Here is a 27,390-nt window from a genome sequence, read left to right on the forward strand (position 1 = left end):
ATTCACTATCATTGTGCATATATAATGTGCATTATTATATTCACGTAGAAGTTTTATTTATTTATTTATTACTAAATACATGTAATATTTTAAATAAAAATTCATCTGATGTAGCAGTTTTACTAATACAATTTGATTTGGAATTACTAATTATTGATAGTTATTATATTACTAATACAATTTGATTTGGAATTACTAATTATTGATAGTTATTATAACTCAGACATAATTTACATGCAAGTAGTTGGTTCTTTAGTTATGGTATTGCATGCACTGAGTTATGGCCATGCCATAACTCAGAAGAACCGAGAAGTCAGTCACCTCACCAACTGAAGGTTAATTAAACATGCTTTAAATGATTAATTTTATGTTTTACTTTTATGTTTTACTTTTAGTTTTTTTTACAGTATTAAATAATTTAAATAATTATTATTTTTATTTTTATTTTTATTCTTACATTTTTATTTTTACATGTAGTTGCTGCAGTTGCTATTACATGTCATCATGTCACGTAACATTCATGATGACATGTCATCATGAATGTCACTTATTTTATCTATGCCATCAAATATGCTCAAAACTACTTATTATTATTAATAAGTGAAAGTTATTTAATAAGTTTTTATTTTTATTTTTATTCTTACATTTTTATTTTTACATGTAGTTGCTGCAGTTGCTATTACATGTCATCATGTCACGTAACATTCATGATGACATGTCATCATGAATGTCACTTATTTTATCTATGCCATCAAATATGCTCAAAACTACTTATTATTAATTTGTGAAAGTTCATTCAGTTTCTACATTTTTAATTTTTACGATGAATGTACAAAAAAATACTACATTACAAAATGAATTAAATTTCAGGAGTCAAATTTACATTACAAAAAAAATACATCATTACAAAAAAAAATCTTGATTGATGAATTCAGAAATAATTTCAGGAGTCAAATTTACATTACAAAAACTTATAAAATTTCAGAAATTTCAGGAGTCATAACTTCAGGAGTAATTTCAAACAAGTCTGAAGGAGATCTTAAATTCATTATAGAAGACATTTGGAGGAAATCATTATAAAGACTTTGTGAATGTTCAAGGGCAGGTTTTTTCTTTGCTGCTAGTCTGTTTACAACCACATTCTCAACCCTTTCAAATACTTCATTAATTGATCCAGTTGCATTTACAATTTCACCTCTATCTCCACTACAATCTAACATGTCCTGTAATCAGATTAAAAGAAATAAAATAATTTTATTTCTTATACTTATATTTTATTTTATACTTTGTTTTAATTTAAAATTAGTTTAAAATATGAAATTTCATAATGATATGCTTTAACCTTGGGCAAGGCTGGTTAGTAGTAGTAAGGCAAGGCTAGTAGTTTTGTAGTATTTGTTAAGAGCCACCAAAAATTACAAATATTTTTACAAAACTTTTTTCAAGATTTTAAATGTCCACCACTCTGTACGTCAAGTATGTACTTGACTCTTAGTACATTCTATTCTTGGAACTCATTAAAACTTAAGAATTCCTGTGAAGATGTACACTCCTGTGAGTGACAGACAACTGAAGAACAGACACTGCACTCCTAAATGGACTGTATCCTAAAGGATACAGTAGATTTATTTATACGTGATCCATACTGTCTTTAATTTAAGATTACAAAATGTTCCCAAAAAGCTGATGATGCATTTTAATATTAAAATGCTGACTGATATTAGCAAGAGCAAAATATTAGATTACTTGGCTGATAACTATAAATAAATGCAATCTGCATTTAAATAAACTTATGTTAAACCAAAAACTGCCATATTTCAGTCTTCATGAAGGTGTATGTATGTAACATTCCTGACTTAACTGTATTATTGTATGTAATGGTTGAAAATGATAACTGCACCATACATTTTCTGAAGAGGAAAAGGGTAGCATTAACACAACACTATTCATAGTTAAATTATACATAATAAGGTATTAATAATTCAATTTATGGTCAGTCCTTTTGTAATCAGAAACATAAATTAATAACAGTTCAATGTATAAAACAATTAGATTAAACAATGATAAAAACTGTTAAAAACAATAAAAATTAACCTAATCTATGTCCGATTTATAGAAATACCCTAGTTTGATTATTAGTGTTAAAATGAAAACTCACCTGGATTTCAGATGACAATATTTCTTGTTCCATAGCAACTTTATAATAACAGTCACTAGGATGTGTGAGTAACTGATTATATATTCTTCTCTTTTCAGCAAGAGTTTTCTTTGACATTATTTCACCACTGTACATGTTTATGCCACGATCTAAAAGGCGATCCATGCATGATTTTCTATCTGCTTGTAAAAATATGATCCTGCAAAAACACAGGATAAAATTAGATAAAATATCATTAAACTAAATTCAGGATCAAAACTAAACTGAAACAGCAGATTCTTAAAATTTTAAATTAAAATTTTGAAATCCTTAAAGTAATAATTTCCCCTTAATCCTAGCTAACATGAAAATAAAAAGAAAATCTTCCAAGTTAACAAGATTTTTTGTCAAGCATGCAATTTAAAAAAAAAATTACTTAAATATTTCATTTATGTCAAATGAATAAAAATCTTTTTTAATGCTCCATTTACCTACAGTTTAAGTTATGAAGCATAATAAACAAAAAAAACATTGTCAACCAGTAGAGATTCAATTTAGTATAAATGTGTTAAGATTAAAAGATTAAGATTATCATGAAAATAAAATGAGAAACATAAAAGATTTAATTTAAGGAAACAGCATTACACAGTAACATGGGAATTTTTAAAAGCCTTGAATCTAGAGCAGCAAAAATGAAAGTGGCGAGATCAATTGTAACATATGGTTCAAAAACATGGGACTGATTATGGCAGATAAAGAAAGCATGAGATTTGAGAGGAAGGTGTTGTAAAGAATATCTGGACCAGTGAAGGTCAATGAAGAGTGCAAACTACTGACAAATGCTTAACTTGAGACCTTAATCAATGGTAGGAACATAATCTCAAAGAAGTAGATGGATGGGGTATTGTATGTAGTGGGAAATTCAGTAATGTCTAAAATAATATAAGAAATACTTATTAAGGGAGGCAGATCAAGTAAGTTGTAATAAGGATGAGGATGTGATATCAATGAGGTACTAGTAGATGAAAAAGATGGTTGATAGAAAAACCTGGAGGAGGCCAAAGCTCACAAATGACCGTAACACATCATATAAAAAAGAATTGCTTGACTTTTATTAGTTAGTATCTAATTACACAATTATTTATTAATTATTATACGTATTTAGTCAGTAACAAATGACCGTAACACATCATATAAAAAAGAATTGCTTGACTTTTATTAGTTAGTATCTAATTACACAATTATTTATTAATTATTATACGTATTTAGTCAGTAATGAAAATGAGAAATAATTTCTATTACTGTAGTAATGAAAACTAAAATCAGTCTTCTTATTTTGAGAATGATATTGAAACTCACTTCACGTAGAATAAATCTGTATGTGAACTGATGTGTGAGAGATCTCATTATATGAAGAACAATTTACTACAGGTATATTGGACTGCCCAGTATTTTATAAATCAACATTCAAATTATTGATAATTATTTATGTTATCCACTACTAAATTATTGCTTGAATAATTTGCCATCATTTGATAAAGGAGAAAGAAAAAAGAAATTATTCTGTAAAATTACTAATACATTTTTTTATGAAATATTTTAAGGCAAACCATAAGTTTATAATTAGCAGCACATAGTTCAGTAGATTACTTGAATAATTTGCCATCATTTGATAAAGGAGAAAGAAATTATTCTGTAAAATTACTAATACATTTTTTTATGAAATATTTTAAGGCAAACCATAAGTTTATAATTAGCAGCACATAGTTCAGTAGGGCAGTGAAAGTGAATTATTAAATATTTAATAATTGTAAAGTGTTATTAGATGAACGTCATGCTTTTCAACAAATTGAGGGAAAATTCCGCTACTGAGAACTTAATTTTGAAGATTTTATACACAACTGCTTTTTTCTTTCTAAAATATACAACTAATACATACATTCAAAACATAGATATATGTAGATATATGTTTGATATACACATTTAGTGATATAAGAATAATCATACTGATTATGGATAAGTATGGATAATTTGTTTCACTTTTTGCATAAAGCACTTATGTTTTACTCTTTGTGAATTTTAACCAGGGTATTGACCAAATATGTAACAAAATGAACTGAAAAGAGAGAGCACTTCATATTTTTAAAAATCAGCAATCACAAAGAGTAAAACATAAGTGCTTTATGCAAAAGGTGAAACAAATTATCCATACTTATCCATAATCAGTATGATTATTCTTATATCACTAAATGTGTATATCAAACATATATCTATGTTTTGAATGTATGTATGTATTAGTTGTAAATTTTAGAAAGAAAAAAGCAGTTGTGTATAAAATCTTCAAAATTAAGTTCTCAGTAGCGGAATTTTCCCTCAATTTGTTGAAAAGCATGACAAACATCTAATAACACTTTACAATTATTAAATATTTAATAATTCACTTTCACTGCCCTACTGAACTATGTGCTGCTAATTTATAAACTTATGGTTTGCCTTAAAATGATTCCCATAAATGTTAATTATAGCCTTAACAGATGGATGGTGTATGTTTAATCATAAGGTGCTATTTGAAGTCAGTAATATATACTTCTTAAAACTAAACTAAGTAAAATTTTACTACAATAGTTACTGCTCATACCATTATCAGTTGCAGTTTTTTTTTTGTTGTAATATTTATAGTTATAAAATGACATAATATCTATAGGAGTGACAGATATGTAAAGTACTTTGAAATCAGTTTCATCAAAGATAAATTGTAAAATTTTAGGCAGATGTGATGCAAATACCTATTAGGAGGCGTTTTAATAGTGTCAAGTCCTTGGAAATCAGTTTCATCATTAGGAAATCCAGTTAACACCCATCCATGTCTCATACAGTCACTTTCTAATAAACGGGCCTGAATAAAAAAAATAATTTAAATTTTGCAGTTTCACAAGCTACAAAAAAACTGAATATTTTATAGCTAATATAATATTTTCTATATCATGTAAAGCATTTCAGACACCAAATTAAAAAAAATAAAAGATCCAAGTTTTTTAGATCTGTATAACCTGGCAAGAGCAGAAACTTATGGTTTGGATAATGGTGAGGAACTTAAAACCAAACCACTACAGACTCAGTTGAGATATACTCATATATATATATATATATATATATATATATATATATATATATATAATTAAAATTTTATAAATGAAATGAAAAAAAAAAATTAGATTAAATTCTGTATTTACATTAACAAAAGTGTACATATTTACCATATTTTTACAAGGATAATGGTGAGGAACTTAAAACCAAACCATTACAGACTCAGTTTATATATATATATATATATATATATTAAAATTTTATAAATGAAATGAAAAAACAAAAAATTAGATTAAATTCTGTATTTACATTTACAAAAGTGTACATATTTACCATATTTTTTTACAAAGATGTTCTAAGTGAGCACCTCGCAAGTTTTGTGATCATAATGATCATAAGTGAGTGATCAACCATATTTTTACAAGGATAATGGTGAGGAACTTAAAACCAAACCATTACAGACTCAGTTTATATATATATATATATATATATATATATATTAAAATTTTATAAATGAAATGAAAAAACAAAAAATTAGATTAAATTCTGTATTTACATTTACAAAAGTGTACATATTTACCATATTTTTTTACAAAGATGTTCTAAGTGAGCACCTCGCAAGTTTTGTGATCATAATGATCATAAGTGAGTGATCATAATGAGGATTTACCCAAAACAAAAATGTTGCCAATAACCAACAATTTCTTGATGAATTTATGTATTTCTTTTCACGATCTAACTGATAAATGATTAACTGAACATAGAATTCTTTAAAAGCTTTCAATATTGTTAGTTCAGTCACAAAATATTAGCCCCACTCTAGCATTACCAGAAACAGTAAACCGTACACAGACATAAATGATAGCATCGGGTTAATCTGTTCATTGACAATGTTTTTGAGTAGCCAGTTGCAACAGTTAACACATTTTGGTTTGGCTGTTGTCTTAAGATATTGCAGTTATTGCACAATATGGCTTCAAATTTAAATGAAAATTTTACAGCAAGATGTGTATATATTTACCTCTTTGTTTTGATAACTTGCGTACATATTTTTTTGGACCAGCAGAAATTCTTTGTATACTGGCTATGGGGTCCATTGTGCATGCTATTCTTTGCTGGAATATAGGCATTTGGAAATTTTCTGGGAATATTTGATGAGTTTCTGAATGGATCCAGAACATGCATGTGCTTCTACTATAAAAACTCTTTCCTTGATCGAATAGGCCTTTTAGAAAAAGACAACTGCAAGAACAAAACTATGATGCACTGCAGCATGAACAGCTTACAACTGAGGACAAGAGACATAACATAAATAACCAATCATGGTACTAGTAATAGCAGCAACAGTAGCACCGTTAAAGATGGCACTCAAATAACTGCAGTTTGAGCTGGCTTGGTTTGATTTTAAGTTGCTCATCCATATGTATTCAAGAAGACAGCTTACATGTATAAGTTTGTACCATTTAAAAATGCTTATATAAAATTTAAATATATCTCAAGAGTAATGTGCAGTTCATTCTAGCCTTACTATTGAAAGTAGAGCTGCAAAGGGATTTTCATAACCTTCTTCACAGAGGTGAAAATGTATTTAACCATTAGCATGCCAAACTCAATAAAATACAGATGATGTTCAGTCTAATTCTGCTCTGTGCAGTTTCCTCTGTTTGTAATGAAAGTCAGACCGTGTGAATATGAAATCCATGTTTCATCACCAGTAACAATTGAATTAAGGAACTCGGCACCTTTTTCTGTTTTGCATCAAAAATTACAAAGCAGATCCCATTCGGTTTTTTTTTGTGACGTTTCGTTAAGACGTGTGGCACGCGAAGTGCAACAAACCTTTCATAAGCCTAAATGGTCATGAACAGTGCAACCGATGACAGCTCTTGAAACATCAAGAAAAAGAAGGGCCAGGTCAGTGATTGTGATGATCTTTTCTGATTTCATCAAAAACACGTTTTCCCAAACATTCTTCATCATTTTAGCATTATAGCATACATAGTCTTCTTCTGTTAGATTTTCTGCGGTAAAAATCACTTCCCATTTAGATCTCTGGTATAAAAGATGTTATGACATTAGTTAGTAAACTGAAGTAAGCAAGACATAGAATGAAGATACAAAGAGATATCTGATATAAGAGGACATGTCTGCAAGCAGGAAAATTTGTTGTATGTGAAACATGGACTCTAAGAAAAAGAGAAAAATAAAGGCTGTAGGCATTTTTGTTTTGTAATTTTAACACTTAAATTAATTTAAAAAATTTTAAAGGCAGCAAAGAAGTGGTACATAAATTTGATTACTATCTACTTGAATTTTTGCTACTGACAATGCACTGAATTAAGTAGAACAAAATAGAGTGTTTAACATTAAAAAAAAAAGGCAAGTATAAAGAAAAATGCAACTTAGGTATAGTTTTACTAGAATCAGACAAATTTATAACATAAGAAAAAATGAAAAAAAACTAGCTCAGCATGTAATGAGTAGATAATGAACTTAATCTATTGCTTATAAATTATACATTATGTATCACAAAGCTCTCATGGGATTTTAATTACCTGTTCTACGAAAATAATTGAAAAAGTTCATGTAAACATTTATCTTAACATGCTTTCTATGGCTAGTGAAGGATTTTACTTTGATTTCAGCTACCCGCGTGAAACAAGGTCATACTGAAAGTTGTAGGTCATTAATTAAGAGGCAGAATTAGTGGTTTCTTATGGTTTTTAACCTGAATCAAATAAAATAAAATAGGTTTTTAATCAAATAAAATAGGTTCCAGAACTGTATATGCAATAGTCTTTGAGAAATATGGGAAGAAAACCATTTAATAGGGATAAAAACTTATTTTATGTTTAACGACGTTACATCAAAGTGCTAATAGACACTTAGAATTTTTAAGCAAAACTTTTAGATAATTTACAAATCTGTACAAAACTGTGTAAGATAAGTTGAATATAACATAGAAAGTTAGAAAAATCTGAATTTTGTTTAAATTGGTGTAAATACGTACCAGTTTATAATAAATTTTCAAAAATGAGCCGCCATTTTCAATATATTTCTTGGTACGCTTTTATTGCTCTTTCTTTAGAACTGTTTATAAGTTGCTCAGACGCATCCATAATGCGGACAATTAATTCCTTATGAGAATACATTTTTGTTTTGTATACAATAATGTTCATCCCCCAGACTTCCACAACAGGTAAGTGATGATTTAAGTGGAAATGGCACAAGAGAAGTGGGGAGGCGTGTCACTTTGCTGGAAGTATACTTTGCATCTCAGGCTAGAGGGGCATTTTCAAACAGCTGCGACAATTGTTGAACAAAGTGCAAGTAGACCTAAACATTAAAGCAGCCAGGTAATGTAAAGGTCCAAACAGGTATTGTTTGGGTATCTGGAATCCTGCAATTTGGAAAATGTATTTCATATTCTACTGCTGTAGCTGTAGCTGTAGCATTACCATTAGAGACACCCAAAATGAATATCTTAATGTATTCCTGTGTTGTAAATAAGTTTGGCATTACTTCAATGGCAAACCGATCACGATAAAACTAAAATTCACAGAAAACCTTCACTAATGACAGCACATTTCACAGTACCCAATATACTTGATGTACCTTACGGAATGATTTAAACACTAATACAGTATTGGGCATTGTTGATTAGCTGTTCGTTATTTTATTTCAAACTTAGAAATAATGATTTTCTCAAATAATTGATTGTATTTCTGTCATTAATAAAAAAGTTATATATAAGTAATTTTTATTTATTTAATTTTATTTTACAATTGTGTAATTTCCATTTGTTAAAGTTTCTTAACAGTAAATTTTATTTTACATCACCAAAAAAGAATTTTGTGTTTGTTTTCATGAAATAAGTATTTTTCTGACATACGAGTATGTAGTTATGTATTGCTTCTAACTGCTTGTTTCTAAATAAAATTATAATTTTTTTAACTTTTCTTTGTTTTATTCAACTTATCTGATACAGTTTTATTCAGAATTAAATTCTCTGAGTTTTGCCAAACCATTTTATGTGTTTATTACCCATTTAATAAAGTTATTGTATGTCAAACATAAAAAAAAAAACAGTACTTTTACCCCGTTCTATTGTTTTTACTCGCAGATTTCTCAAAAACTACTGCAACTACAGTTCTGGGACCTATTTTATTCAATTATTCAGATCAAAAACTAAAAGACTAATTCCACTCGTAATTAAAGTCCTACAAATTTCAGTATGATCTCATTTCACTGGGGTTGCTGACTACCTGAACTCGCCAGTGAAGCATTTTATGAACTTTTCCATTATTTCCACGAGTATCATAGGTTATACATGAAAGAAGTGAATTAGATTAAAGATACAAAAAAATGTAACTTGAAATTAAAATTTTTGTAATGATACACTAAACCAAATTATTTAAATAAAATGAAGTTTTAATAATAAACTAAATGCACAATCACATAGTTAATAATGAAAACATTTTGTTTAATGAATCACACAGTTTTTCAATCAAATTCTTAATCAGCATCCACCTTATTAAGAAAAACCTCACGTGGCAGTAACATCAACCAATACCAGTGTGAAGACAAAAACCAATCACAGAGCACGGTCTTAAAGATAACTGAAAATATTTTGAAGTATGTTCTTTAAAAATGTTTTATAATTTAATATGGTTTCGTTTGTTATTATAAAAGTTTAAATTTCAAATTAATATAACATGGATAAAGTTGGTATATATCATAAATATTTATGAAATGTGCAAAAAACATAAAATGACCTCTTCTAAATATAATTTTAACGGTATATTTAATGTATAAAAACAATAATATGATTTCTAATATAATAGGTGAAAACTATCCAAATCTAACAGACAATGCTGTAAAAAGCTTTCATTCGTAGAAGTAATAGGTAGAGAATAAGGTCTGTTTTTTTAAATTCTTATAAACATTCTGAAAGTCACCTATTGAAGATGTTTTGTGATTGTTGCAAAGATACACATGAACATTGAATTGTTAACATAACTTGTAGAATTGCAGACAACTTGTAGAAAATGTATTCAAATTTGTAGAATATTTGCAGAATATTCAAATATTTGTAGAAAATATTCAAATTAATATTTACCTATTGTGAGTATATCATTAATCCAATTCATTAATATTTTTATTAAGGTTGAAAATGGAATTTTACAAAATTAACCTCTTCTTTTTTATAGGTTAGAATTTTGTTTATACATACACCTAAAAGACAATTAAAAAGGACCTTACATTTTTTTATAGTTTGCATTTAAACAACTTAATTAACAATATAGATTAATCAAACATTCGGAAATGTTAAGTCTCTGTGGTATTTATTACGGAGAGATTTAAATGTGTTTAATAAGCCTAATTATCATAGAAGCTTTTTTATATAGTATTCTTAGTTTTCAAGTAAATTGATAAAATATTGCACTAACTGCTGGTTTCCATAAAACTGTGACAACACATTTCTTAAAATACTTCATATTCAATCTGACCAAATTAGTGTAACTGCCTCAAAGATTGCTGAAATTTTGTGAAATTTACATTTGTATCTTTTGTATTAAAAAAGGAAAAAAAATAGTTATAATATTTCTTGGCAATGTTTAGGGGCTAGATATAGTACAATAGTACAAACAACTGTTATCATTCCAGCAATAAAAACTTATTGCTGGATAGTACTTCCATTCTAAACCTCAATTTCAGCTAATTTTACTGGCTAAAAAAATAATAAATTAATTATTTCCGATTTGTTGTGTATGTTTTAGCTAATAAATATTTTTTACCTCCAACAAGTTCAATCCTAAATCTATGTCAATATTACCAGCTGCAAGTCTAATCTTTTCAGCCACACTTTCGTCCGTAGTACTTGCACCTTGTAACAGTGTCCAGAAGTGAACTGGAAAAAAAATATATTTCCACTGTTTCACTATATTTTTTAATATTTTACATTAAAGTACCTGTTACAGTAACAACAAATGGTAAAGAAAATATTAATGCAATTTTAAAAAGGTTTTGAAGATTCTCTAGAGTAATTTTTAATAAATACTAAATACCAAATATAAATAATTAGGATTTCACACTAATCCCCACACACTGTATTGAAATCTTTAGTAATAAATCTTTACATTTAATTAATCTCTCCGAAGTTACCCTAGGCAAATACATTGTGGACTTATTTTGTACATTTATATATATTTGTACTAATAAATTATTTGTCCTATATATGTGTATATAACTGTACTGAATTTACACAACTATGTATCTTCCATCCTCCTAATCTGAAGCATCTTCAGAGTTATGGTTTAAATGCTTCCAATATACTGTTATGCAGTTCTTAATTTGTTGTGTATTCATGTTGAGCTATATAAATCTTATTTACTTCTCACAATGAGTCACTGGGTATGATAAGGTTGGAGTTTCTTTGTTGCCATTGCTGTAGGGCTTGAAATATTAATATATATAGTGAACCATGGCCAATCTAGCAGCCTAGAAATTGTTAATTTAAGTAATTGTGAACTCAAGAGCAAAATGAGCTGGAGATCTGTCTTGCTAAAAACACTATGATACCCTTCCTTCTCTTGAAGTTGAGGTATTAACCAGCTTCTCAATATTTGCAAATAAAAGATAAAATCCATTTAATACTAAAAAAAATGTCTGAAACTAGTATTGCAATATCATCCTGGCCCATACATAACATGACGTGTAGTGGATTCCAATTCATGCAAAAAGTGAAAATTCTCCTTAGTCCAAAAACCACATTTTTGACTACTTGTGAATTGTGATAGTTGCATATTCATCAGAAAATAACACTGGAAATCATGCTAATAAAGCATAGCAAATGCAATATGCTGTTTCATGTCTCCAGCCATGATTCATTTGCAAAAGCTGGTCAAAATAGTCTCATATTTAAGTCTTTTTTAATACAACCATGCATGGTTGATCTAGGTGTATTAAATTTAACTGCTTGATTACCATTAGATTTGACTGGAGACTGCATAGTCTAATTGCCAATAATGATTGATTTCCCAATTGTCTTTTTCCTAAAGCTACGGTCTCTCGTGATGAACAACATCTTTTAGTCAACAAACAGTTATGTAGTACTTTTTATTAACAGTTCATCCTTGAGGAGCATATTTGTGATGAACCATGCCTTGATAAACAAAAAATACTGTCAGCATGAACTTCATCATGCTGTCAAGAGAATTCATTATGACATACTCCAGCTCATGCATCACAACTTATCCAGCAATTCTTGGCAAAACATAAGGTCAAACAACTTCAGCATGCTCCTTACTCACCAGACGTGACTCCCTGTGATTTTTTGTTCTTTCTTAAGTTAAAAATTTGCTTAAAAGAAAGAAAACTCAAGGGATGTAACAAAAGAACTTAAAGTGCATACTAAATATGAATTTGACATATGCTTTCAACTATGAAGTATGCTTGGATAAGTATGAAACAATTAATTTAATTTAATAATTAATTAGTTTTGTTTTAATGTGCCATGGCAGGATTAATTTTGATTAATCCTGTAAATTGTAAACTAGATTGCTCTTCCTTCATAAGATCTGTCCTGGATAAATAAGACATCTTTAAAGATACTATCAATATATTAAATGTTCTAAATAAGAAAAGAATCGACATTTAACAAGATTCTCATGGATAAGAATAGCAAAATCAACACTGACAAACTAGGTATTCTAGACCTGCATATTATATTCTTGCTACAGTTGAATTTTATGAAATGTATGAACAAAAAAAGGACACAGTATTGTACTTAATAAACAGACAGTTTCAAATCTAATACACTTTTTAACCACACCCTAAATATATGTATTTTTGAGTATGAATACTCAAAAAGTAAGTGATAACATTTCTTTGTGATGCCACAAAGAAAAACAGCACAATGAAACAAGATGGTTTTAAGGGCAACTAAAGTGTCTGCATGTGTCTTACCTTTTGGCTTAATGAAGATTGGTTTAATTTGTCATTAAAGATTAGTAGTTCGTATCATCTTCATCACTAATTATGATTGACAAAAAAGTACTAGAAAAAAATGTTTTCACCAACTGAAACTGAATAATTGAACAAAAGATTGATCATAGCAATAATGTTCATTAGGCTGAACTACAACATTAGTGCACAATACATAATTTATACTCACTTTCTTAAATATATGCAATTGCCAATAAAAAATATTAAGGTAACCTGTTATCACTTGCTGCCTAATATTTACCATGAACAATTTTATATTGTTTGCTGAGCATGCTAGCAATAGTCCTTCTTTTGGAACCTCTTAAGCCAATTAATACGATTCTAAAAAGCATTGGAAGTCCAATAATTGGTAATCTATTTAATGTTATTTTACAGTCGCTTACAATTTTTTCTAATGTTCTGCCTCGAATTATTATTGTCTGTAAAAATAAAAATTCATATATATATCATTAAATTAAACAAAATAGATGGTATAGATTTTTGTAAGGTTATGGCATCAATTTGCATTAAAAAAAATTGTTATTTTAATTTAAGCAATTTTTTGTGACTTATAATAATTTATAGAATGTGAAGATATATTAATTTCAGGAAAGAATTATTATTAAATTAACGACAAGTGCTCCTGCTGTTATAACGCTTCAGTTTCTAACTAGTTTACTCCAACAGGGGGTACTTAGAAAAACTTATATAATTTAAAAGCATGTAAATATAATCATTATAATTTGCCTGACAAATTAGAAATGATCACACTATAGAGACATGAATATAAAAGCAATAAAAGTAAATTAAAACTAAAAAGTATTATATTTTTAATATTAGATTTGCCGGCACAGGGACTAGCGTAAGGGCCAGTACAAGGATGTACAGGGAGGTACTAGCATTTTGCATGCATTGGCATCTGTCACAAGCGAAGTAAAAACATTGTCATTTTCTACATGTCGGGTATGGTAATACAAAAAAAAGGTTTCATAAACTTACTGTAGCCTATGTAATCGTTGAGTTTTATTCTAAATTATATATTGATGTTGTGATCTAGGCCTACTTCCTGTTGTTTAGCACCTAATAATTATATAATCATTCATGAATCATACATGACAATGTGCTATTTATGAATTGTTGTAAACATAACATGCAATTCTAAGAATTTCATTTTCTATTTTTAATCTACCCCTTGTTCTGTGAAGAATCATACGTCACACATCGCTTGCAATTATGTTCTAGAAGTGGTTATTAAAGAAATATTTATTGCGGTATATTTTGTTTGATGAAGTGAATAGCTGTTAGTGATTTAGTTTTATTATTTGTTGTGTTGTTTTCATTTAAGGCTTTGTCATAAAATCAGTTAAGTAAATTTTTAATATTTCAATACAGTTATTTTCTTTTAAAATGCCTACTTCAGATGAAAAGGAACAATAGTTCATAGTCAGACGAGGAAAATTGTATTCAATGTTTACAGTTTCTTTTTACAAAACAATATCGGAACCGGAATATTGAGGGAACTGACTTGCTGAATACGTATCAAAACGAACGGTCCAAAGAGTTATAGCAGAAGGGAAATGAAATGAAACTGAAAAGCTATCCTTGCTCAAAAATGTGTAAATCGTTGCAATGATGTGTGCAGTTTAGATTCATTGACACGATGCTTTGAGTTGTTTAATAAATAAATTTTATGTAACCGAAAAATGCGTTCCTACTGTGAAGAGAATAATGGAAAAAAAATTGTGCGAAGGTGAAATTAATTTCAAAATGAGTAAAACGATCTTTAAGGAAAATATTATGTATAATCGGATTTAGATAGAAGACAACGGAAAATACTTGATAGAACGGCATGACATTAAAATGCATAGAATGAAAGTTCTGTTTCGCGAAGAAGTAAGACCGATTGTATACACGCATGAAATCTACATCCACAGTAGTCATGCGACACCAAAGTAGTGGGTAGAGACAAACCTTCATGAGCGACTGAAAACATCAGTATTCAATGGATCCTGCAAAGTTTTTCAGAGTGATTTTGTCATTAAAATAATGAAAAAAGTTCATACAGAGTCCAGTAATGCTTTGTTTTTGAGTAGTAAATCTTGCCTACTATTTTGCAGCCAAAGGTAAAAACAGGTACCGCTACAAGAAATTTTATTTTTTTCTAAAATAAAATTTCAATAAATAGTCAAGAATTATTTCAATAAATATAGACGTAGCTGTTAGTCTTTTTGAAAATTAATTTTGTGTGTACAGTATCACCTCTTTATTTAAGAACTGAATTGAATAAGTAATTAATTTCTCAAAAATAATAATTCTTCGTTCCATAACACAGAGACATAATATTTTCAGTCATTGAACAGACAACACATCATTCCTTTAGTAGTTGTCTAAATTTGTTTAATGCGTAAACCTAACAAACTGATATTCTTATATACAGTGAAACTTCCTTTAACGAACGCTTCCAACAATGGACTTCCGACTTCCCTTAATTACGGACACTTTTTGATTACCCGGCAGTTTTGTAGTGGTATTAATTGATACAATACTTATCAATAACAGACGCGGAAAATGATCCACAAAAACTGTTCAATCAATTCTGAAAAACGGAGAGCAGGAATAAAAATTCAATTTTTTTAATTTTATTTCATACTCATATTTAAACTTTTATTTTATACACGTTTCCGCCTAGACGATGATGTTTCGATTTCAATCAGTTTATCATCCAGCGTGATTCGTCATCAGTTACTGTGCAAGTGTGTATTGTACATCGAACATGTACATCATTTTTTGTTACGGTATAGTACTGTATTTTTTTTACATTTTCTTTAGATACGTTTACTGTGCGTTCTTGAACGTAATTTGTGTGTTTTATAAACGTCGTTACAACAAATTAAAATGTCTCAAAAATTCAGTTAAGCGATATATTAAAAATCAAACTGCAAATACTAAAGTTGTGAACTTTATAATCAGTTAAGCAAACGTGCATTTCCTATAACGCCAGACCTCTTGTTTGACAAATTGACTTAGGAGTCGTTTTTTAGGGCTAGTATTAATAAAATTCCGGTCTCTGAAAATTTGATACGTGAAAAAAGACCTAGAAATTGCTTAAGAACTCTATTACAATGAGTTTAAAGCATCATGGGTTTGAAGATAAGTTCCGAATTGGACATAACGTTTCATTTAAAAATGTTTGGAATGAATTATCCGGGGCTGTAGATAAGAATTTTGTAACAAAGTGGAAAGAAAAGTTAAATGAAATAGGTGTAAGTTATAATGAAAGAAACATTTTTAATTGTGATGAGATTGGTCTTTTTCCAGTCTTTTTACCCAGTAAAACAATGTCATGAAGAGGAAAAATGTACATGGGGGAAGAAATAAAAAAAAAACTTACTGTTATGTTGGCTGTGAATAAGTCAAGTGAATTTGAAAAACAATTAATAATTGGCTAAGCTACAAAGCCACACTGTTTTAAGGTCGTAAACATAAATTCATTAAAGGTCGTAAACATAAATTCATTAGAAACTGAATGGTATTCAAATAAAAAATCTTGGATGACAACAGACAAATGATAAAGTTTTGATCGTAGAATGGGTGGTAAAATAGGAAAGTCATTCTATTCTAGGACAATGAAAAATCCTACCCTAATGTTAGCTTAGTAAATGTAAAACTGATTTTTGTTCTCCCAAATACTACCGTAGAATGTCAACCGCTTGATCAGGGGATCATTCATAAGTTTTAAATTCAGTACAGAAAAAAGATGTTAAGGTACTTATTGTCAACAATGAATGAAGTTACGGATGCTGATGAGCTTTCTAAAAGCATTTGTGCATTGGATGCAGTTTTTATGGATTCGTATGGCAATAAAGCAGGTTACTACTGCGACAGTGACAAACTGTTTCATAAAAGCCGGTATTAAATCGAACAAAACTAACTTCAATTCCGACATTGAAAATCTTACAGAACCAAATGAAAATTCTGTGGAACAGTGAATTACAAGAACTTATTGGACTGTTTGGAAATACAATGAGTACCCGAATATTGAAAATGTGCTCAACACACAGAATGTATCAATTGACATTCGTGATGTTGCTGCCTCAGACTTGATTACTTCCAAATTACTTCCAAAACGAATGATAATAACTCTGACGAAGATGATAATGATGGTGAACTTGAATTTATAATCATGAGAAAGGAAGCGATATAAGAGATTAGAAAATTGAACTAATATTTCTTTCAAAAAGGATTACCAGAATGCGTTATTTTAATAACAGAAGTGCAGTTGCTTATTGAGAAAAATATGTACTAGGACTTATGTCAAACTAAAATAGACAGCTAGTATAAAGCATCTACAATTAAGTGAATTGTACATATATGTATTTGAATTTTTTATTTTGATTTTTACATTATTTTTTGTACACATGTTTTGATTAATATTCTTGTATACTGTAACTTCTTTGATTAATATTTTTGTAGCATACATTTTTTTTTAATTCCATTTTAGTATAGTGCAGTATATTTTTTATTCTAGTATGAGCATAGAGGACTAGGTTTTATTTTCAGAAAAACAAAGTTTTTAACAATGTTTACAAAGTCGTTTTAATTAGTAGCTATTTTTTTGTTAAATTTTAATTTATATGAAATAAATATGCAATGCTGTTCTATTCAAAATGTTTGTTTTCTGTACATTAACTGTATAAAATACTGTATTCACATTTTTCTTTTAGTTTTGAAATAGTGAATGCCTCTAAATAATGGACAGATTGCTGTTCCTGAGCCATGTACAATGTTGAGAAATTTTACCAAATTCTTTGCAAAATATACCCTACAAAGATACAGAATTATTACATTGTAATAGCATTTTAATTTTACAACAATTAAATAAACAAAGCAATTATTAGGGGATTTAAATTATTTTAACAATGACATTCCATTGCAATAATTTCAGCTATAAAAATATAGTAAAAATTATAAAATAAAATATAAATATAAAACTAATTCTGATAATTCAGTGTTAAGATTCTCAATCACATAATAGTCAATTATTCATAATAATAATAATAATAATAATAATAATTTAATCTAAAAAAACTGTATAAATAATATCAAATTTTCAGTTAACTTGTTTACTTGAATCATTTTCATTACAATTTCATTGTAACATGAATGTATTTTCTGTTATGTGTGTATGTTAAGTGTTGGAAATTAATGTAATTGCTTTGAAAAATATATGATCATGTCCAGTAATTTTTCTATAGTCTGCTCAAAATTTAATTCTGCAGTTATTTTATTCTTTCCCCCCATGATTTGTACATTATGTTTTTGCATTTCAAGATATCTGTTTTTCGGTAAAATTCTTTCTGCACAGTAATGATTTATATATCAGTATTTGTCCACTTTTTCAATGTTCACACATTCACATTCAATGTTCGTGTTATTCAGATTTCTTTTTTGATGCTACAGCATCAGGTATTCCTTCTCTAAACCATAATTACAATGATTATAATTTGAATGGTCTCTTTTTTCAGTAATTAAAAGTATGCTTGGTTGTGTCATCATAAGTTATCATCAGTTATCAACTTAAATGACTGCAAATTGTATGCATGTTATTTAACAGTTGTAAAATTCACATTTGTGAATCTTTACTCTCACCAAGTTTCATTACAGATTCTTTATTATTCTTTCTGGAGTAGAGTTCAATTAGTTTTAAGAGAATCAGAAAAAAATTGTAATTTAATTATTGGATATTGTAATCATTTATTTTTTCATATACTTTATCTTTTGAATGTACCACCAACTGATATAAACCCGGAATAGGCATAGTCTTGATGTTTTTACACCGCATTTTATATATAATATTATATATATATATATATATATATCTTTATCCAACTTTATGTTTGTACTTTTAAATTCAATTTTCACACAGTTTTCTTTGGGCACCATCAATGGACCAGTGGGCAGAATGATGAAGGTAAGATGCCCCTTAAGAGCATTATTGCACTGCCCTTTATCTAGAAGGATAAAAAGTTGCCTGAGGAAGACATGATTGCTGGGATGAAGGATCTTGTAGAGGCTATGTCATGCCAATGTCTTTTCCTGGAAGAAAAAAACATTGATGGTGTCTAGAAAGTAGTAAGCAGAGAAATTTGTAAGAACACCATAAAAAATAAAATAGTTAAATATGATATTCTATGTAACATTTTTTGTAAAAAATTTGATTCACAGAAATAGTACTAAAGATATTCTTTACCAGTCATGTAAAGTTTAATATTATGAACATTATTTACCTTTAGTGAATTTTTATATACTTCTCTCAAATCATTGGCCCTTCGTCTATAATCAATCATCATTGATCGAAACTTTTCATAAGACCAATTGGTTAATGTTTTATTCCACAGATCATCAATAGTATCTGTAAAATCATTTTTTTGCCAACAGAAAATTATGTAATGTAAAAAAAAAACAAACTATGATTAATAGAAACTGTCAAGATATCATGCAAATATTACAATTTATTACTCATACTGGTGTAATCTATTTCAAGTGAAAGAATAACCAACTACTGAATGAATATTATTATTAATTAGATTTTTCTTTTATAATCTTCTTAAGATGCTTTCATTTTAAAATAAACTAATAAATGATCATTTAACAGTCACATGGGTGTTGGTATCAGCCATTTAAGGTGTACAATAAAAGATATTTAATTTAACTGTTTTAGATTTTATTTAATCAAGACATTATTATGAAATAAAAAAATACATAACATTACAAACTAATGAAGGTTCAGTAACATAACATGTTTTCAGAAATCATAATTATTGTATTTGGAATAGCTCAAATTTATATACTAGGTCTGGATGTGCATCTGTAACAATTAATCGTAACAAACAGAAGTGTTCAATTTTTCAATGTCTTCAATTTATATGTGAATGCTGCAGAAGGTGGGATCATAAATTAGTCATTAAAACTTTAAATTGGCATCTATAACGTTAATGTTTATGAAATAGATTTTATTTTAATTATTTTTGACAAAAAATTATTTTGGACCTAAGTCGCATCAGAAAAATTGCTTGTGCAAAGGTTTATTTATCATCAGATATTTAGCTCCTGATTACCATGTGCCAGGGGCTATATTAGTGTTTTATTACTTCCATACAGCAAACAGAAACTGTACGGTAATAAATCAAATGAGGGTATTCATAGAATTACATTTTATAATATATTCTGTGTCGCAACTCAGACATTTCTTCTCGGTTCTACATTAGACCATCTAAAATTGGATTTACCCAGATATACGTACTCATCTACTTCACCATTTTTATCAATCCCTACATTTTTACCTCCTCCTGAAACGTCGACCTCAGAATCTGTGTCATGTTCACTGACAATACAGTCATTCCAATCAACAGCCTGATCCTCATTTTGTACAGCAACCAGCTCTCGATTTCCATCTATAGCCCATTCTTGATTACCATTTGTACCTTGATCTCTATTTTGTGCTGTAATTGGTTCATCAATATTCGAATCTTCGTTTTCCCATCCATCCAGTTCACGAAGAATTGCTTCTTCGAAATGCTGATCAATCACTTTCATTTTTACACTGGAAATAATTAATATGATTTGCTAATAAAACTGAAACAACTAGATGCAAAGAAATTAATATTTAACCAAAAATCTGCATTATTTGATCATTTTACAAAAGGAAATTGTACTTATATAAATGGTGAGCACACGTCAGTTTGACGTCAGAAACTCAATTAAAAAAAATCAGACATTATAAAAATGTCACCGCAAAATAACCAGCTACTGAAAGTACATTTCATTATGTGATCTAGAGTGGGTGTAATCACATAGTGACCAGATACGCGCCGTCATTTTGACGTCACCACACCAGTTGAAGGTTAGTCATAACTTCAATACCAGTGAACCAGTGTTTATTTTATATGAACCAAATTACTTGTCATTCAAAGGGCCTTCCAATGAGTTGTCACAAGCTACATCATCTCATTTAAAAGAAATAAGTTTTTAACCCTTGAAAAATTAGGAAACATTAAGGGCGAAAGTTTATTTTGGTAATTTAAAAAATAATTTTCACAGTTTTAATTGCAGATATGATTATTTTAATTTTATAGTTATTTTTGTTGGACTGAAATTTAAAAATAAGAACTGCCCGAAAAGGTTTTTTGTGCCTACCAAGCAAAGGGATGGGAATTTTAATTTTCTTTTCATCAAATTTTATTATCTTTTTTGGGTTGCCAATTAATGTAATTAAATGTTACCATTGCCATTTAAGACTTTTGTGTTGGAGTGGGTGTAGCAGAGAGGGTTGGTTTTCCCCCCTTTGAAAATGGTTTTAAAAAGGTTCCCTCCAAGAATGATGTACATTCAAGCCAAGAGTGCCAAGAATTGCTGCAAACAGAAATATGATGGGACTGATTGCTGTTGAATAATAAATGTGGTAACTTTTCTAATGATCACCCAGTATTTATGTAATAATTGTTTCCTAAATTAATTGCAACGATCAAGTGATCACAAGTTATTCTCATTTTGTTTTATTTTTTTTATTTTTTGCCAATGATTTCAGAATTATTCTTTTGTTTTTGTTAATGTCTATTTATTTTTTATCTACATCTCTGTATTCATAATCTGAAAAGTAGAAATGTTGTTTTTGGAAAGTAGCATATAACAACCATCTTAGTTGTTTAGTCCCCAAAAAGCTGTAGCAATGATTAAATTCTGCCTGCCAATAATATTTGGCTGTTGCTGTTAGTAATAAAAATTGATCCCATTATTTTCTTCCATGAAGTTATAAAAAATTTTGATGTGTGATTTTTCTTTTTTTTATCTTCCATGAATGTAATGAACGTGTGGCTTCTCTGCTGGATCATTCTCTGTTGTTCTGGTTGCATAGCCATTTAGGTGAGACCACACTTCATCAGTAAAGTAAACAATAAACACCTGAATACTGGTAAGAAAAAACATGAAACATTGGCAACAGGGTGCCATGTTTTATGCAAAATATTTTACTGCACATACATTTTTGTTTTTAATACTTCTCAACGTAAACAAGAAAAAGCTAATATAACTGTTTTTGTAAAATCAAACAATACTAAAGAAATTTTATTTAAAGTTAATTGTATTTAACTGGAAATTAAGAAAAGAATTCAACAGACTTTGTGTGTGCATTCCACACACTAATAATATTACGCCACTAGTAAATATTATATGCACACTTACAGGCCTACAAATTCAAGTTCACATTTTCATCTGTTCATGGTGGTTGTAAAGTTTATTAGTTGATCAGAAAAAGGCTGTTTATTCCAGAACGTGGAATAAACATCTAAAAAAAAGAAAACTTCTGTTTTTTAACAGATTCAACTATTTGTGTTCTCAAAAATATTTGTTCCCTAATTTATAAGCATAAGCAGACTGCTTTAAAAGAGATTAAGATTAAATGTAAACAGCCAATCAAAACTTGACATTCAGACTTAATATGGTTGATAGAAATAGAGAAAATAAATGTTATTTTTCCTTACAGTCTTTTGGATCATGAACAAATTCTAAAGTGTGTGTTGGAAGGATACCACACCTCTGCAATGCCTTTGCTTCAGCCCTTGTTCTTGGAAAATCTGTAATGAATTTATAATTAAATGCAACTCTTATACTGGTTCATAACACTAAGAAGTTGATAAAAAAACAAAGTATTTGTTTATATTCAACATTAAAAAACATATTACACTATAAGATATGATTTGCATAACATTAAAAAACATATTACACTATAAGATATGATTTGCATAACAGATTGATGTTTAAAGCATTTCTGTGTCCTAGTTAAGACAGGAAATCCCTCCATGTAATTGAAACAATTACAATGCTCAGATCAATCTGTGAACCAAATTACACCTTTCTTTTTAGTGAACTGTCCCAGAACATGCATTATATTTCAAGCATATAAGGGAAGGATGGGTGTGAAATGATTTTTCTGTAGGGAATGCCTAAATTCTCCAAATACATATTGAGATAACAATAACTGTACTGAAGAAAAATATACTGATTAACCATGAGAAAAATATTTAAACATTAATTCATAAACTAAACTTTATAAAAGTGATCTAGATATAAGTTACATAATTTTTTTTTTGTTACTCAAGCAGATATTAGTCACACAGCGTTCTCAGTGGACTTATATTAATAACTTTCTTTTCATAAAGAATTAATCATATTGAGGTTAGTTAAAAATAATTGTAACTAATTAGGATATAAAATAATTTTACTTATTTCAAGCATTTTAACATGTAAATATTAAGATGGATGAAAACTAAGCTCAACCCTGCAATTACAGTAACATTACAGCTCAAAATATTCTAGTACAGAGTTTATGCTGTTACAATGCAATAATTTCAACAAACAGTGAACTTATGCTATAGAATGTTACACACAAACATCATCACTCAAACTTCATATGAAGCTTTTTTTTAATTTTTGAAATAAAGTAAACATAAAATGATATTTCTAATTGATTTTTTTAAAAATTTTAAATAAAATAATCCAAAAACTAGTATAAAAAAATATTCTCACCGAAATAAATGATTGGTTAGGTTGTCAGTTTTTAAAGTATCAATACCTTATTAATATAATGATAACTATTACATAAGTCTTTCATATATTATCCAGTTCACATCACACAGTACTACTACGTTAAATAAAAATCAGATTTTACTAAAATACAAGTAATAGTTTAAAGAATGGATTTAATTACCAACAAGAATCCAGCCCTTTGTTCGGCATTTTTTGCTGATATATTTTGAGGTCGCTTTGGCCAAATCTTCAGGATTATACAGTGGTTCTGTGTCATTCTGTAACATTTAAACAAACATTGTAATTTATTATAGATTAAAAATATTTTACTTCCAAAAATATAAAATGTATTGCAAAAAGTTTTTATAGAATTTAACTTTAATAGAAGAGAACTTGTGTGGAATATCCCTCATAATTATCTTTCTGTTAATATATCCATTAAAATTAGTCACTCTATTTAAACTGAAAGGTGATTGTCAATTAAAACATTATTATTTCTTACAAAAGTTGCTTGTATAATTTATTTACAGGTTTTATCAGTACTAAATTTTTAAATAGACCTATTGAATCATAACACAAGATTTCACTTACAGAAAATTAATTTATTCATAAGCCCTGGATTGAACAAAGACTTTATCTTTCAATCTTTTTAATCACAGATTTTTTTATGATCTTTTAATTACAGTATCTGTATGATGCAACATGGTTATATCATACAGATGCTGTGGTTATCCACTAATCCTCACAGTATTAGACAAATAAAAGGTCAGAGCCTGAAATTAGATAAGTAAAGTAAGTTATATTGTATTTGTAATATTTTAGCTTTGCCCTTTTATATATCTATCACTGAGAATGGATTTGAAGAAGTTAAGGTTATATAAGTAAGTGAAATCTCGAGTCAAGATAAGTAAAGTACAACTGTAGGTTACCTACATTGATCAATTAATAAAAGTATATCATTAAATAAAGTAGAATAAACAGAATTCTTTTTATAATACATTATTTTTACCTTCTGAACAGCATATTCTGAAACAATTTCTGATAATGGGATTACAATTATATCAGCTGCTGCTGCTGCTAAATGATTAGCAAGCTGTTTAAGAGCTGTAAATCATTAAAAAAAAATGGATAAATGCATTTTATTCAGTAATGAGAAACACTCATTGTTGTTTGCCATTAGGAAACTGACAACTCATCAGTTGTAAAATCAGCAAAGCTCAATTGTTTACTCTGCAACAAAAATTCTTCTTCTTAATCTCTCAAAGTTAAAATATAATGGATGTGAACTCCTTGGTTTATGAATATATTCTGATAGAAAAAATCTTAGAAAATTTGTAGATATTATGCAATAAAAATTTCAATAGTATATCAGAAATAAAATATGTATTCCATTACACCTTTTTTATTTATAAAATATCTTTTATACTACTGATGTAGGCATTAAAAGAAACAAATAATTTTTACATTTTAATTGTAGGTGCGTAGAAAATAAAGTAACAATTTTCTTTGGCTCTACTAGCCTGATATTTGAAAATAAATAACTATGTAGATTATAATAAAAATTTCTACACATTATAAACATGAAGTGTTAAAGGAGGTTAAATGGTTAGTTATGTTATATCGAAACATTCCCCTTAAACAGGAGAATGAAAGTTTGAGGCACAGTAAAACCAATTATATTTCTCTCTCCAGCCACCATTTTATTGGACAGTAAGATCACATCTAACAATTAAAAAAAATTCTTTTTAATATCTACATTTTACTTTTTTTTATTAATGACTACAGAAATAGGACTTTTTATAAATACAAGAGTAAACTCAAATTCAAATGAGGAACTGCCAGTTTCCTCCTACAATGAGTGTACTTATTTTTAATGAAAAATGTGACTATGCCACTACCACTAGTCTATAAACATTTAATTAATATGATAATTAATTATATAAAACACTGTGATTTATTTTACATGAAAGTAAAAAACTATTAATATATCTGTTCAATTGAAACTATTGTTTTATTACTTTCTTAAACAGAAAAAATAAAGCATAGTCTAAAATTCCTCCTCTATAAATTACGTTTTATTTATTAATTTAAATTTTAAACAACATATTACATTTTGATGATCTAACAATATGTTCTTGTAACAAAAAGCAATGTGTGAGGAATATCATATGATTGATAAGCACTATCACACAATATTTCCAATCATTTCTACAGTTCTCTGCTTAGTAAATATATTCTTTTACGCTTTAAAACATCCATCTAAAAAATACAACCAATTTCACATTCCAGTTCATGTCTAGTTTTCCTATTAGACAGGCTTCATGTGTGATGCTGATGCTGTATCATTTAAAATTTTAGTACTCATAAATACTTGGTCATAAAGTATTTGGTGTAAAATGATTAAAAGTTAAATGTAGTAATTTGTACTCAGCAAAATCAAAGAACTTACAAAACTTAAGTCATACTGATATATGTTAAATAAATTTAATTGTATAACATTCCCCCATAGTATTTAATTTATATTGGCACCATATATTTCAGTCTAGTAATGTTCTCAATGTTATTAAGCAACAAAAGAAATGTAAGGAGTCCAAAAAAACTGAATCAGACAAACAATAATCTGAAATAAGGTGAATTCAAATAAAATATTTTTGCAGTATTTAAATGCAGGAACAAGAAAACAATCTTGTTAACTTAATGATTTTTAAAAAGGCAAATTCTCTTACATCAAACCATCAATACATGAATATAATTTTCTTCAGTAGATTGTTTATTACACCACAATAAATTTTAGTGTAATATTTGATTATGTTAAAAATGAACCAAAATAAATAAAGTTTATGTTTAAAAAGCCAGTAGTACTTCTCCACTCAGAATAAATCATCTTCGTTGAATTAAAACACAATTCTGTCAGATCTGGACAAAATCATAATCATGTTCGTTATAATTATAATTACAATTTATAATTTTCATTATAATTATAATGAAAATATTAATTTAATAGATCAAGTCAGTATGAATTAGCAGTTATTTAAAAATTGATTATAAATAAAATAGGGTCAGTTTATTCTGCTTTGCAGTATTTGACAACCACTAAGTACTGAAAAGCAGAATAGATGCTTTATGCAAATAGCAAAGATTAACAAGTAAATTGATAGCTAAATAGCGTAGTGAAATGGAAATGACATAAATTCTCTACTGAATGTAAATGAGTGATATTGGATGCTACTAGCAACTTAAATAGAATTTAACAATCAGCTTAAACTCTATCAAACAATCCACTTTGCTACAGAATGCCATTAATTGACATCTTAGTTTTTTTGTACTAAATTAGTTGTACCAGTATTGTTTTATACAAAGATAATACAAAGTAAGCAGCTGTACAGTTGGGCATTACAAGGAAAATTCTATTGTTTGCATACCGGTTAAAATTTAAAAACTCTATATATGTTTTTACCCATATGTGCAGGAGCAATAAATATAATTTTTCTTGGAACAATTTTCACGTTCACATGATTATTCAATAATTCATTTTTCAAAAATGTTATTGTATCATCAGGCCGTTCTTTTATTAAAGCTACACATAGTTCCTGAAA

At 28.3% G+C, this 27,390-nt stretch overlaps 1 protein-coding gene across 1 annotated transcript; it reads right to left on the reverse strand.

The window, feature by feature from the left end:
- Window positions 1-971: 971 nt before the first annotated feature.
- On the reverse strand, window positions 972-27,390 carry LOC142328347 (adenylate kinase 8-like; the record flags this gene model as incomplete). The annotated part of the gene is made up of 11 exons (XM_075372054.1): window positions 972-1,223; window positions 2,159-2,357; window positions 4,924-5,033; window positions 11,023-11,135; window positions 13,473-13,650; window positions 19,498-19,622; window positions 20,500-20,799; window positions 22,750-22,842; window positions 23,976-24,072; window positions 24,804-24,898; window positions 27,252-27,390. Coding segments are annotated over 11 exons (1,701 nt in total), but the record flags the coding sequence as incomplete, so codon positions are not given.

Source organism: Lycorma delicatula, chromosome 7 (genome assembly GCF_047948215.1).
Source record: "Lycorma delicatula isolate Av1 chromosome 7, ASM4794821v1, whole genome shotgun sequence".
In the NCBI taxonomy this organism is placed as follows: Eukaryota; Metazoa; Arthropoda; class Insecta; order Hemiptera; family Fulgoridae; genus Lycorma; species Lycorma delicatula.